Here is a 15,185-nt window from a genome sequence, read left to right as displayed (position 1 = left end):
GTGTGTGTGTGCACATACTCCCTTGTATTTAAACTACAGAGCCCCACCACAGACGGTATCTTTTTCTAAACACAACCCACCCAATCCACCACACAATGTCCCAGAGGCCTAAACACATTTTCTTAAGCCCTCTAAGTTTGAATGCAATTTATTATCCACAAGGTATGCACAGATACAGAGTCCCACTGTGGTCACTACATAAGCAGGGGATAATTGAGGGCTATTCAAATGATAGGCAGCCTCCCCTTCACCTCACTGGACCACACAAACTCCATGTCTATGTACACATGTGAAGACTTTACATGCCTGGGAAGGGCTGCGGTTCTTTCTTGTCTACATGCCCCCAGGATTGTACTGGAAAAAGGTCTGTATAATTAGAGTGCATCATTGGTCTCGCTGTTCAGGAAAAGTGGGGACAAATTCCTTCCTGTGCAAACCTACACAATTTTAACCCTTATTTCCCACTCTTTGTACAAATGTAAAACTCTTCCAGACACTTCGATTGTATTGCAGCCTTTTCTTGCTTGAGTTCCTCTCCTTTCAACTGCAACAAGTGACTTCATCGTCAGGCAGCAGCAACAAGAAGGACAGAGATTGCGTAGATGAATTTGTGAAGTATCCATCTCTTCCTGGCATCTCGTTGTATCAAATATCCCTTTGGGTGGATGTGTCGAACCTTGGATGGGCTCCTAAGCGCATGCCCGCCACCATGTTCTGTGCATCCGAGAGAACGGACTCAAGTTCAAGGCATTATGCCTGAGCTGATATGGGACGCTCGTGGTGGCCTGCTCACTAGCACGCACGTCAGTGCTGCTAACATCCATCCAGGAGCAAAATGCTTCTCAGCTAATCATGGGAGCCGACGCCACCGCAAGGGTTTGTGTGCGAGATACCCTGAGGAGGGAGGGCCGTGGCCCGCGCACAGGATTCACGGACTCAAATGATCCACCTGCGCGTGTCCAGGAAGCGGGCATAAATATGGCACGGTGCATGAATTATCCCAAAGATACCCAGTAGCTTATGTCCCAACGCCTTGAATGGACGTCCTGTGTTTGTGCCACGGAGATGCCTCGGGTGCGTCCCCACCAGCACACTCAGCCAGCAGTGGGCAGAGCAAGGGCCATGGAACACGGAGGGGTTCATCCAAGCTAAAAAGCTTTGGCCGGGTATTACTTGGAAGCAAGTGCCCTGCACAGAGCTGGGAGCCACTGAACACCCTCGAGTCACCGCGTGTGAAATGCAGCGCCCCCAATCCGCTCCCGCTCCCCAGACTGCTCCCTCTTCCAGGCGTGGTTTCCCTGAGGCGCCGATGCGGCGTAGAAAAAGTGTCGCCCAAACACAGCAAGGGAAACCCCAGACAACACCAGCAACGCAGACGCGTGCAGAGCTTGGCGATCCTCACCGTCAGCGCGACGCCCCCCCCCCCCGACCGGTGGCGCGGGCCAACGTGGATCGCGGCTGATCCCAGGCCTCGTGCGAGCGAGCCGCCCGCCGCGCCGCGGAGAGATCAGGCCTTTGCAGAAGGCCCGCTCGGGGTCCAGAAGTGGCTCTGCTCTGAGCCTCGCTTGCCAATCGCCAGAGCAATCTGAACGCGCCAGGAAGCTTGTGCAAGCGCCGGCCTTCCGCTCCGCACCAAATTACTCCGCAGGGGCACCAGGCGGGCAGCGGTCAGGTCCAGCTCCATAGACCGGGCGGGGGCCGCGGGCTGGGCGCGCACCGGGAGCGGGAGGGGGGGGCGTTGGAAGGCAGAAGACAAGAAGGGGGAAACTTGTTTCAGGGTCCTCGTTGTTATCATGCATCTTCGGTATATTTCCCATGAATGATTCATGTGGGGGGTTGTGCTCCCCCTTTTCACCAGTAACTCCATTAAGAGAGCGGTAAGTCCTCTTTCCTCAGCCCTGCTCTGACTGGAGTGCCGATTGAAGAGCTCCCCCCCCCCCACAATCCGTTTCCCTATTGAAATGGGCCTTAGTCCTCTCCTCCAAACTTTTGCAACCTGTTTCACTTTAGGCCCGTTTTCACAAAGCTGGGGGCAAAAACACGATAATATTTGCTCTGAGGCAAGGGGGAGAAATAGGGCTGACCTTTTCGGGAGTGGAACAAATGTGGAGAAGGACAGCACACGCCGCCCATCCCAAATCTGTCTTCCTCATCGAAGTTACCTGCTATGTCTGTATCACAGCTTTAACTCATTCTCTGTTGAAAAGGCTATAAACAAGGCTGTATGGAAGAGATTCATAAAGGTTAGCATACTTCGGTCAGATTGACCAAATCACTTGGCATTTAAAGATATTCCTTTAAAGGGATTTATCAGAGGTTGTCCTCCTCTGTGATTGGAATAATTCGGAACAGATTTAGGTCTGGTTTTCTTGGTTTCTATTTCAGTTCATTAAGAAGGTGCATAGACCTAAAAAAGATGTTCACAGAAAAATATGACAATGCTGTGTGTGTGTTAGACTACGGTGTTCCAACAGGGTAACAGAACTCTGTCTGAATCTGCCCACACAGATGCGCACATACAGTATCCTACAAGGTCGAACAGCCTTTCCCTATTTTGTAGTGAAGAGCCTGGCCTTCAAATTCTGCTGCATATGTTCACCTTCTTAGTTTGGTGGGCTGATTTATCATGATTTTGATGAGTAAAAAGATAGGTTTTGAATTCCTCATGGAGGCAGGCCTACAGGATTAAAAATAAAGAAAAATCTGTACATAATTTGTTTTCTACAAATATTTTCCATCCAAGGAGTAAAACGTTGTTGAAGGTAAAGCTTTGCCTGATGGCCTGTGATGGGTGGGATGTCAGCCTGCCCCTTAATTTCTCCCCACACAATAAAGCACAAGTCTGATATAAGAAGAATATTTTTATTTTACTTCAACCATTCTTGCTTTCTTAGAACCAGGCTTACAGATATGAAGGAGGTATTGTATGTTCCAAAAATATGTGGGGAAGCTATGGCACAGTAGAGAAAGAGCCTGCCACTTGTGGCAACCCCAAATGATAACCACATAAACTTGGTGCAAGTATCTGCTTCCTAGTAAATGTATTTCCTTGAAGAGATTCGGTTGTTCACATCAAACAAAATATGAGGATAGTGCAATCTATTTTGTGGGGAGGGAGAGAATAAAAATATATAAATTAAACAATTCTTTTAAAACCAGTGAGAAATTTTCCAAAATCAAAATACTCAAAATATAACTTATCCTTTAAAATGCCTTGAGTCACTGTTATTTCTTATTATTTGAATGGGTTTTGAAGAAAGGAATGTAAAGCAAATAAAACGATTTTAAAGTGGTTTGTATTCAAGTTCTCATTTATATATTTATAGCTATAGATATTAAAAGGAATGTCCCCTTTCCTGTTCATATAGCAATATGGCCAGGACATTTAAAGGCTTCCAGACTGACAGCACCATGCATTGTACTAAGGAACAAATATCTCTATAAACTATATTGAATCACCAACACACTGCACAGGAGACATGTGGGAAGGAGCTTTTTCACATTACATTGCTCATTCAAGTAACTTGAAAAATATAATGACCTTTCCAGCCCCCCCACAAACAACCACAGATTTATAAACAACCTATCACCAAAATTATCAATATTCTTCTTTGGTGTGTTCTGTACTCTGAGGGAAAATGTTGGATAACTAAAAATAAAAAATAAATAAATTCAACTGTACAAAATAAATCACTTCCACATAACAATTCATAACAATGACAAGACTACATGTCACAGTACAGACACACACAAAATCCCCACACATCTCTACAAGCCCTGGGAATGGACTTATTCGGTGGTCTCCGAGGATAAATTAGTGCTCTTTAGAGTATCTGTAGGGCGCTTACAATGAACCAGCATTTTGCATGTGAAACATGTTGTACCAACCACACCAGAAATTGTCAATTTTCCATGACCTCTCTTTTTAATAGCTTGGCAGCAAGGCCAAACATAACCTATTCAGTGTTCCCCACCCACCCCCTCCATTTATATATTTATGACTATTTGCTTTCCTTAAAAACTTCAGTATGTTTTGTCCATTGGTACACTGCATACAAGACAGGATTTCAGATATTGAGGTAAAAAAGAAGTTCTATATAAACCTTTTGCACATGCAGGATGGAACAGTAAGAAATAATTACCTTCCAGAAAGTGTGCATTATCTAGCATTCTAACACTTTCAAAAGACTGACAGGACAGCTGTGAAGTTCACAACACTTTTGACCTAATACTTTATGCTGGGCTTCATTCCCAAATATTGCTTAACCATAAATTCAATTTACTCTGATTCAGTGTGACTGGGTCACAAGTAAAGTGTGTTTAGACTCATAGTGTCATGTAGCATATAAAGACCAAACTTCCCATTTAGCCAAACTCTTATGAAAATAAAGCCCAACACTGCAGTCCTGCTAAGATATTTTTAGGTAATGCTGGAGTCAGTGGGACAAATGCATTCAGGAACACTTGAGTGTGTGTGTGTGTGTGTTTAAATCTCAGTAATAATCACTGCATTCATTTTAACAAGTAGCAGCTGTTTTAATTTTCCTCCAGTTTCAGTGTTAGAGTTTAGGAAGATTTTTAAAATTATTAGAAATATTAAACATATTTATTCTTAAGTATACTTACTAGGAAATAAGCAACACTGAAATCAATACAAGCTACATCTAAACATACATGTTTGGGGTTAGGTGGCCAAAAGAAGAAATATCAATAAAACTACGTAATGATGCTTGTGAAATTCTGTCAGCTAGGACTCTGACTCCTGCCCAACCATATTTACATGGAATGAGTTCCATTTAAAACTCACTCCTATCTGAACCTATCTTCCATGTAAACATATTTGGTATTGATTTGTTAGGGGTCTGCCCTTATGTTTAGAATGATGAGAGTTTTAACATTGGTTTTAGTGTGTTGCATACTATAACCAAATGTCTATGTTTCAGAATTCAGTTTTGAAATCTTAGTCAAATACAAAGACTACAGTTTCAAAGGGAGTGAATTGTACATACACTGTGTCTGGATGCAAGGAATCAATTGGCAGTTTCACAGGTGTTTGTTGTGACACAGAGGCCTAGAAGTACATACCTTTTGGAAATGGGTGGGCAAACTCTTGCCAAGAGAAAGCCCATTAGCTTTCATGTTACATTCATAAGCCACATTCTGGTTTTATTCTGGGGAAACCATTGTACAGAACTCTCAAATTGGCAGTATATAAATTGCAAACCAAACAATGCATTGAACAACTCCTCTGGCATCTTCTTTAAGACTTGGGAAAAGATGAAGTCACTGTTGCAGTCTGGTTTGATGCATTTTTAAAAGATTCATTCTTTTAATAAAATAATAATAAAAAAGAGGCAAGTCCGATGTCTTAATTAAATTAGTTACATGTACAAACGCCATAGGGTTTCATATACTGAATAAATAGCCCAAGTCAACTAAGATGGCATGTGTTTGTGCCATCTCCAAAGTTCTCTCTCCCTCCCACTTCTAATGAATAGTTCTTGTCTCAGAGTTCCTATAAGTCTCTTCCTCTTCCTCCTCTTCCTCCTCGGAAGATGTGGCATTACTAGATGGTGTATGGAGATGGTTGGATGCCCCACTGGCCTGGCAGACATACCATTCGTTGAGATTTGTGACCTGAGGAGAAATGTTGGCCGAGCGTCCCCTGCCTGAGTCCTGGAGAGGGGACAGTGGGGCACCCAAAGGTGTCCCAGTGGTCTGGTAGCCATGGGATCCTGGGGTAGGAGAAGGCGGTGGGGATTTGCAGTGGATCTTCATGTGTTTGCGCAGAGAGCTTGGGTGTGTGTAGGACTTATCACAGCCTCTGACTTTGCAGAAATATGGCTTGTCACTTGTGTGCACGTGAGAGTGTTTCTTTCTGTCACTGCTATTGGCAAACTTCCTGTCACAGCCATCAAACTCACATTTAAAAGGCTTCTCCCCTGAAAGAGAAAAAAATCCATAATTAACTTCCTTGTGAAAAGAAAGGAAGACATTCCAAATCTTTTGCACTGACCTGTCAAACCAAATACAAAGGGGGATGCAAGAGAAACAAGGCCTAGAGAGGATGGCATCTCCTGTAAAGTAGAGAAATATGATTCCAGCCCAGGGTCCAACACCATCCCACCATAATCCCAGCTTTGAGGGCTGAGAGTTCGTTATCAATCCTGAAAACAGACTGGCTACAAAGATACAAAGAAGGTGTGGGTAGGTTTAGATTAACTCCCAAATACAGTTCAAACTGAAAAGAACTATTTCCTAAACTGTGGACACAACAGGACTTTCAGGTACACATATCCTAGACAATGGAAATATCTCCCATTATCCCCAGTTCATATTTCTCTTGCAAATGAAAAATGTAAACCATGAATTAGAGTGGGGGGGGGGCTTACACGACCATAAAGAGGGATAGCTTTGTGTCTGACATAACTCATACTACCATAATCCCTTCCCAATGGTTGACAGAAGAAGATTGTTCTTCTCCCAGAAAGGGGGGGGGGTCAAATAAAAGTAACACCTGTTTATACACATTGCTCTTTTCACTTTCTTTCATTCTTCCTTTTTTAAAAAAACATCAGCGGATCATGCGGGGAGGGGGCCTCTCTCCGCCATGCTTTGCTTTGCAGCCTCCCCATTATTGGAAAACCGAACTGTTCCAAGAGCAACACACCCCAACAAAGGCAAGCAGTGCACTGCCTGAGTGAGCTCTCTTTCCTCGGGTGTAGATTATGCTGGGAAATCTACCGAGAATCTGTTTCATTTTAATGAACAGCTCGAGAATGAATGTGGGTATGAAATTCCTCCAGCAGCTTTCCGCTGCTACACCCTTAAGCTTGACCAGCTTGAAGGTGTAATGCAACGCTAGGGTTTGTAACACAGACATTTCTGTGGCCAGTGAGAACACTTTTCTAAAGAGTCTGGAAGCAAGGGCGGGGGGGGGGGACAGTAGTATTTCCTGTTGCCATGGCATAGTAGAGGGGGTTGAGGAAATGGGCTAATCCATTTTGGAAAATATGCATTAAACAAACAAACACATCTCACACACTGCAATTTCCCTGATGCAAAAATGAGGCTAAAACCCACATTAAAAAACCAACCAAAGAAGCTATGTATTGTATTTTATTGACATTTAAGTATATCGGGTTTGCATTCCTTCTTTTAAGGCAAGTCTTCCAGTCAAGGAAAAATTTCACACAGGTCTTTCATCTAGAATGGCATGCTTGCTTAGAAGTAAGTAAGTACCACATCATTCAACAGGGCTTACTCCTTAGTAGGGAAGATACCAGGACTGAAACCTTCATGGCTATGACCGGTAGAAAGGTGTCCTTCTCACGCATGCCCCACTACCTTGTTGAAAAATGTAGGAGGTTTAATTTATGGCAGCTGTCTTCCTGTGCAACTAATTCTCTTTTCACCCTATATGGATTCCAGGCTAGATTGTTGTTTGAGTTCACACAGCTCTTGCTTTAATGAAAAAACAGCTCCAGAAATAGGGAAGCCTTGGAGCTCCTTTCTGAAGAATCCAGAAGCCTATGCACACTTACCTGCAAATACTTGTTCGTAATTTAGTTACTTCACAGCAAACACACAAACTGGACTGGAGCTGTAAACCTCTGAAATATTTCTCACAACATGCTACAAGATAGAAACACTCTGAGAAAAAGTTGCGATCTTCCAGGCCAATCCTCTTGACCGCACAGGAAGCAACTGTTGAACTCAATGGGACTTGCTCCTATGTGGCTGTACTTGGAAATAAGATGGCTCTGGAGGTCCAGCATTATGCCTTTGCTGAAATATTCTCAGCTAGCAGTAAAAAGTTGCTTCTTGTTTATTCGCTTATTTATGGGAAATAGCGAGCTGTCAGAGAGTTTAGCCCGAATTGCCAGTTTTCCAGGGGAACCGCCATTGCTCCTCGGGTGGGGGCGAGAATCACATCTCCTCCTGCGTTTCAAGGGTTGAGGCCTGGCTGCTGGGACCGAGGGCCTCGACGCGAGCCGCCCAGGCCACCTCGGTGGTTTTCCTGGCTCCCTCTCGGACGAAAGGCTCCCGCCAGTTTGTCCCGGCGGAGACGGGCCCTCTCAGGCCGGGAGATGCGCGGCTCTTGCCGCGGCTCCCGCAGGCTCGGCGCCAGAGTGGCGCTTCTCGCAGCGGAAAGGCCTGGCCGCAAAGCTCGCTTTCTCTGCCCGACTACGAAGCGTCTGGCTTGCTCGGGTGAAGAGGGTCGAGCGCCCGACTTGTAGCAAGCCATGCATCGCCCGGAAAGGACCGCAAGCACTACAAAACGGGAGCGCGGACCAAGGCAGCGCTCCCCCCGCCCCCCGGTCCGGAGCGCACGCAGCTCATCCTCCGGCAGGAAGGCGCGGCGGGGCGAGGCGAGGCGAGGCGAGGCGAGGCTGCTCCCCGGGAGGCGAGGCGCACGCTCGCCTGCTCGCCCGTGCCTGCGCGCGGTCTTAATGGCCGGCGCGCCCCTCGATTGCCGGAGCGGATCAGTGAGGCCCGGGTGGATGCCGCGCAGCGCCTAGCGGCGTCCTCCTCCTCCTCCTTCTGGAGACCACGCGAGTGCAAGTCAAGAGCCGCTCGTGTCTCCTGCACACGAAGCGCCTGGCTGCCGCGCAGCGCCCCAGACTCCAGCCTCTTTCTCCTAGCTCCGGCTCAGTTGCCGGCAGATGGCAAGAGAGACGAGCTCATCCTGCGGCGGCGACGCGGGAAGCGAGGCTTCGCGGGGTCCCGGGGCTGGTTTCCACTCGAGCTCGTGGATCAGCGAGCCACGGCTGCACCTCCGCCTGAGCCGAGGGAAGTGCGCGCCTGGAAGGGAGGGAGGGAAGAAGCGGCAAGGCGCCGGCAAGGGGCCGGCTTCCTCGCGTTTCTGTGGATTCGTGTCGCTCTGCCCGCCACGGGTGTGTCACGAACAGGCGTGAGCGGGTGTCACCACAATGCACTGGCAAAGGCGGGCGAATCTTCTGCGAGGCCCTGCAGGGCAAACTGTGGCACGTGCGTGTTTATTCCAGCAGCCGCTCAACTGCCGTTTTCTGCGCTTCACGGGACTCCTCGCTTGCTCATGCCCCGGAGCCCTCGCTGGAGCTTCTGCGCAAGGACCCGGGAACGGTCCCCGCTTCTACTCCCTCCTCCACTCCACGCTGTGGACCTGCCCTTAGGATCCTCCCAGCAACGGGAGCCTTGGGATCCGGACGAGCACGCGAGAGTAGCAACGAGGGGAGGAAAGGGCCACAATCGGGGTGGCTTCACGGCAAAATGAGTGCGAAGGCAAGGGCGAGTGGCGGCTCAGCGCGCTGGGAACTGCCAGGGCCGCCTTGCTTCGTCCAGAGGTCAAGCAACGCAGGACCCACCCATCCGCCCGCTTGCATTTCGCTTCGGGTCAGAAGGAGCTTCCCAGCGATCCCGCCGCCCTTTAGAGCAGTTGCCAAGCCAACACCGCACACACTTTGCCCGCGAAACAAACGCAGGACCGCTCCCCGCTCCACAGGGCGCTGAGAGGGCTGCGGGCGGGGCGGGGGGGGGGAGTGCGCGCACAGATGGGTTTAGGCCGACAGATTCCCCGTCTAAAAATCGATAGCTCTTGTCGCCAGGGGCCCTTCGCCTTGCCGTCTGAATAGCGCGGTGCTCCTCGTCTGCCTCCCACCCTTTTGCTACAACACACAATAAATCATGAAAACAATTAGGTAAAGCCCCCTCCTGCCCTGTCCTGCCCCGCTTCCCTATAAACAGCCTCCGGTGGATAATATCTGTCTACACGCAACTATAAATCCCGATTGCCTTTTAAGTTAAGCCAAACGGCCAGTTGCAAATCAAAGCTGTAAAAGATACAACGCCATAAACAAAACTCTATTGAAAAGGGAAGTATGACGAGATGCTCCGTCGTACGCAAAGGCACACCCGACGCGTCGCTTTTTCCCACTCGCTCTTAAGGCACCGTTTCAGCGGTTGGGAAGCGCAATGAAGTGTCCTCTTCAGTCCAAACACATATTTAAACCAACAAATGGGAAAGAAAACAGCCGTTTGAGATTTCTACCCCAGAAGCGCGGAGAGTGCGTGAGTGGCAGGGATACCTCCAAGGGCGGCGCATCTCGCAGAGCGCCAGCAGTAAACATTGGTGACCTCATTTGAAGAGGGCCCCCCCAGCTCTGGTCACTCAACAACATCTCTCTCTCTTCTTTCTCCAGTCGGGAGACAGTGACCTCCCCCCCCCCCTTTTCCTTCGTTCAAGCTCACGAAGAAATCAAACAGACGGGAGAGACAGAACCCAATCTGAATTGAACTGGGAACGGAAAAAAGCGTCAGTATGGAGGGCAGGGGTGCTTTCCTTCCAGTTCCTGCAGGGCAGAGGGCGACGCCTTTTGGGACTTGTATGATCTTTTTTGCCACTCAGTCACACACTCTTCCTCTGCCCACTGAACAATTCTGTGAAACTGGAAAGCTCGCTTGCTCTCCCCACAGCCGCAGTGGGCGCTGTGACCGAGATCGTCTCGCCTATACCAAACCCAGACCCAAAAACGCACGCACAGACACGCGGACCCATTGGATGCTACCAAGAGAGGCTCTCTGGCTTGCTGCAGTCTGGAAGCGATCGCGCTGAAGAAATTACTTATTCATGACAAAAGTCACATGTCTGAGCGTACGTAGGAGAAAGAGGAAGGAAGGGAGGGAGGAAGAAAAGGAGGCGGCGGCGAGAGGACAGAAAAGAGCCCAGAGCCGGGCAGGGAAGGACGCTGCAGCCAGAGGCAGGGCCGTCCGCCTCAGCCGCGGCAGCCAGAGGCAGGGCCGTCCGCCTCAGCCGCTGCCACCCACCTGTATGAGTTCGCTTGTGGATCTTGAGGTTCTCCGACCGGGCGAAGACCTTGCCGCACCCCGGGAACGGGCAGGGGAAGGGCTTCTCGCCCGTGTGCACGCGGATGTGGTTGATGAGCTTGTACTTGGCCTTGAAGGGCTTCCCTTGCCGGGGACACTCCTCCCAGAAGCACACGTGGCTGCTCTGCTCGGGCCCCCCGACGTGCTCCACCGTGACGTGGTTGACCAGCTCGTGCATGGTGCTGTACGTCTTGGAGCAGGGCGGCGCGCCGCCCGGCGCCTCGGCCTCGATCCACTTGCAGATGAGCTCCTGCTTGATGGGCTGCCGCATGTAGCGCAGGAAGGCGGCGGCGGCGGCGCCCGCGTGGTGGTGGTGGTGGTGGTGGTGGTGGTGATGGGGCGCGTGCTGCGCATGTGCGGGCGCGTGCGAGGGCTGCTGCTGCTGGTGCTGGTGCTGCTGCTGGTGCTGCTGCAGGGCGGCCGCCGCCGCCGCCAGGTTGACCGGGTAGCCGTGCGGCGCGGGGCCGTAGGACGCTTCGGAGGCGGCGGCGGCCGCAGACGAAGGGCGGAAGGGCTCGACGCGGCCGTAAAACTCGGCGGCGGCGGCGGCGGCCGCCACGGCCAGCCCCAGGCGCATCTGCCCGTTCAGCGGGTGGTGGCCGCCGGGGGGCCCCGCGGGGTGCTCGTGCAGCCCTGGAAAGACGGCGGCGTGCGGGTCTCCCCCGGCGCCGTAGGTGCCCGCCGAGGAGATAAACATGGGCGAGCTGGCGGCCGCCGGGTGCTGCTCGGCCCGCGCGCCATGTTCCCGCCTCAGCGCCAGCTCCCTTCCCGCCGCCGCGTAGGGATGGCTGGCAGAGGCGGGCGCCGCGCCGTTGGCGCCAGCTCCGATGCCGGCCGGCTGCGCGGCGGAGGCGGCGGCGGCGGCGAAAGTTGCTTCGGGGCCGGCCGGGCTGAGCTTGAGCGCCCCCGCCGCCGCCGCCACGTGCTCGGGCCCGAAGGGGGCAGCAGCAGCCGGGTCCGAGGAGCCCACGTCCCCCGAGTGCAAGTGGTGGAAGCCGCCACCGCTGGTGGCGCTGCCGCCGCCGCCGCCGCCGCCAACGTGCAAGGCAGCCAGGTCGGCCAAGCGTAGGCTGGGGCTTCTCTTGCAACTCAGCGCGGGCTCCATGGCGCCGCAGCCCAGCTGCCCATCCAGACGCACTGGGGCAGCCCGCGCCTGGGCCAGCTCCGCGGGGGCTGCGGCCTTCCTCCCCCTGCTAGCCGCCGCTGCTGTTGGTGCCGCCGCCGCCGCCGCCGCCGTCACCAGCACCGCCGCCTTGCCAAACATGGAGCGATTAAGCGGCTCTTTAACTTCTTTTGTCTACTCCGCTTCCCAACTCGGCTGCTCATTCCATCCTCTCCCCGCTCTGGCCTCCAGCGATTGGCAGAGCGCTCGGCACATTTGAGCGGCGCAGTTGGGAACCAGAGTTTGGAAATGTGCGCGGGCGGGATTGGAGGGAGACCGATGATTGGCAGAGGCCAGGGCAGCGCGATTGGCTCCCATTCAGGCCGGGCGCTCAGCAGGGAACCGCCCTCGCGCTCCTGCCCGCTTTTCTTTCCTCCCCTTCCCCCTTCTTTTTCTCACTCCGCCGCGCTCCCTGCTCTCTCCCTCCTCCTCGTCAAAAGTTGCACTTGGAGAACGAGAGGAGGAGGAGGAAGAAAAGAAAGTTAGCGCCCAGCCGCCGAAGGAGTGCCAAGCGAGCAGCGTGCCAAGGGAAAACATGACGGCGCGCTCGTTTGGCGGGTGTCGGCGATGCAGCGCGGCTCCCGCACACAGCGAAGCGGGCGGCGCTGGCGCTTCTCAGCCACCTGGCGAGAGGATAATTTACAGCTCCTCTTCTCGCCCCCCCCGACAATCAAACGGAGCCCTCTGTTTGTTTTAAGGCTGCGAGCCAGCGCCACGCTCTCGCGCCCAAACCGCCGCACCCTCCGCTGTGAGGGTGGCTGCGTCCGGGCGCCGTCCCGAGCCTCGTGTTTACCACGGGGCGCTGCTTCGGGGACGGCAGTGCGCTCGGGGCCAATTACCGTTGCGGCGAGAATCCACGGGCGCTGCCTACTGCATAGCCTGCCTCCGAAGTGCACCCCACATGTAGTACAAAGAGTGTATTCCGATTTCGAAGGACCTTTAATTCGACCGCACTGATATGGGGAGGATATTGCACCTGGGGCTGCAGTGCGGATGCCTATTCTCTAGATTGGGCGTGCACTGCATTGAACACCGTTAGGATTAGATTGAAAGGTGAGGGTCTTCGAGCACAGAGGCTGCAATCCTAAACAGACAACGTGGCATTAAGGCCCCCGGTAACCAATGCTGAGCTGACAGGCTTAGGATAAGGTGCAATGTATTTCCCTGGACATTTGTATGGCCCATTGCTATCTGTGACGTTTAGTTCCAAGCGCATGTGCTTAGAACAAAAGTTTTGATTGGAAGGAAGTGAAACTGAAGGAGACAGTTTGGTCTGACATATATTTTGCTAGTTATACTGGCTCTGGAATAAATGATAGGCGCTACCTTAAATTCTGAGATTTGATTGCAGTAGCCAAAGCTGCAACAGATGTTTTATGAGGGTTAATTCGGGACTTTGCAGAACTGCAATGATTCATTTTCCTAGATAACGGAATAAAGGTCCGTGCTGCTGTATCCAGGACAGGAATGAATAGTTTCGAAATTTTTCATCTCAAATGATGGAGTCTCCTAGGAGACGTCCACTTTGCCTCTTCAATGCTTTCCCATTTCAGTGAAACCTAATAATAGATCAACCCGTGATCTTTTTAAAGAAAAACGTGGTTTATGGAATGAATCCTCAGGTTGTGAAAAGATAGTTAAAAGAAGGTTTTGCCACCAGACATCTCCATTAAAAAAACCAACCTTCTGATCCTGTTTACGGACTATATTATTGGACAGGCTAAAAAATCTGAAATTTTTGTCAGCTATGTGTTGCCACGCCATTAAAAGGATGCCCCTTGGCTGACCTAACTTAATGGAGGCACAGGTGTACTACAAAAGGAGAGAGGTTTCCTGTAGGATGCTAAGGAAATCCTCATCCTCATCCAATCAAAGCGCGGGAGAGATGGATGGCCCTGATCCCTTTTTAAAAGCGTTTGATGCACATTCATGAATTCCCATAGATTAAACTAAATTATGTTGAAATTCATGGGACTTATTGCCATGTAACCGAATTAAGAAATGGAAGGAGAAAAATCTGCCCATTGTGTAAAACAGAATTTTTAAAAATGCTGCTGTGGAAACGGACTTTCCAGCTCTGAAAATAAAAGGGGGAGAAAGTTTCCATCCTGCTTTCTTTCCAAATGGTAGGCAGAACAGTTCTTAGTCGCAGCAGCAGGAGCAAGTCCCGCAGCAAAGACTGGAAGTAGCTATTTCCATAATGCACAGAGGTTGTACTTTCAATGGCGCTGAAAAGCTTTCCGGCGGCGCTAACGCTTGGTTCCACACGCCGCCCTAAGTGGCAAGGGCGGACTTTTGGCAAAGCGTGTCTTCAGTAGTTTTGAGCCTAATTCGAAGCAGACGGAGACGATGTGGAAAGGCTCCCAAGTCAGTTTCTGCTCCCCTGTAATATACATGCAGGAAGACATTTCCCTACTTTTAGCCTGGAAAGCAAGAGGGAAAGGGGCGGGGGAAAGCGCTTTCTGCGCGGAAGCTTGTGAAAACCTCCGCCACCAACTTCCTTACTATCCCTTAGGCAGGTGAGACCCCTTAGCCAGTCGCTTGCTCAACTCTCGCTGCTTTCCACCGACTTCTGCAACAGCTTCTTCCACCCAGGTATTGATCAGCGCTCCTGCTTCAAAGTTGCCCTTTCTTCTTGCGCAACTGGGTTGACGTTTACTCGGAAGTAAGACCCATGGCTCTTACTCCCTGGTAAGTGTGCTTAGGATTGCAGCTTTACATATTTGCCCAGCCTCAAACACGAACGCACACATACACTTTGGTAAGCGGTAACACTGCTTTCACACCGTTTTGAAGATACATTCTGCATCCCCTTTGAGGGGGAAGCCACAGAAACGTTTGTTTTGTTTACATCCCTACCTGGGTCCCCGCGAAAGTTTTTGATTAAAATAAGCACTGTGTCTTTCCGACAGGATTTTTGTTCGGTTTAAGCGGGGAAATGTCTTGAGCTTTATCTGAACGCCTGTAATCTGATTCTTCGACGGGCTACGCGGTGCCTCGGGCTGGCCTCCGTGTCCAGCTCTTGTTAAGCACAGCGTGATATAGATCTGTCATCGATCTCGTACATCTTAATTCGAATATATATCGCTGATCAATTCCCCTGTCATTCAGAACTGCAAATCGTAGATATTTGGCTAGATGGACAAACGTATGGGTG

The 15,185-nt window shown here is 50.9% G+C and overlaps 1 protein-coding gene across 1 annotated transcript; it reads right to left on the bottom strand.

Annotated features, from left to right (window-relative positions):
* Window positions 1–5,487: 5,487 nt before the first annotated feature.
* Window positions 5,488–12,130, bottom strand: ZIC5 (Zic family member 5). Its single transcript, XM_044428952.1, has 3 exons — window positions 11,309–12,130; window positions 10,807–11,212; window positions 5,488–5,942 (listed from the first exon to the last, which is right to left on the bottom strand). The coding sequence occupies exons 1-3, from the start codon at window positions 12,128–12,130 to the stop codon at window positions 5,488–5,490; spliced, it is 1,683 nt and encodes a 560-aa protein (XP_044284887.1).
* Between the last annotated feature and the right edge of the window lie 3,055 nt (window positions 12,131–15,185).

The sequence above is a fragment of the Varanus komodoensis genome, unplaced genomic scaffold, assembly GCF_004798865.1.
Source record: "Varanus komodoensis strain SLA01 unplaced genomic scaffold, ASM479886v1 scaffold2, whole genome shotgun sequence".
NCBI lineage: Eukaryota > Metazoa > Chordata > Lepidosauria > Squamata > Varanidae > Varanus > Varanus komodoensis.
Note: the sequence above shows the minus strand (reverse complement) of the source record. Positions and strands in the feature narration are given on the sequence as shown.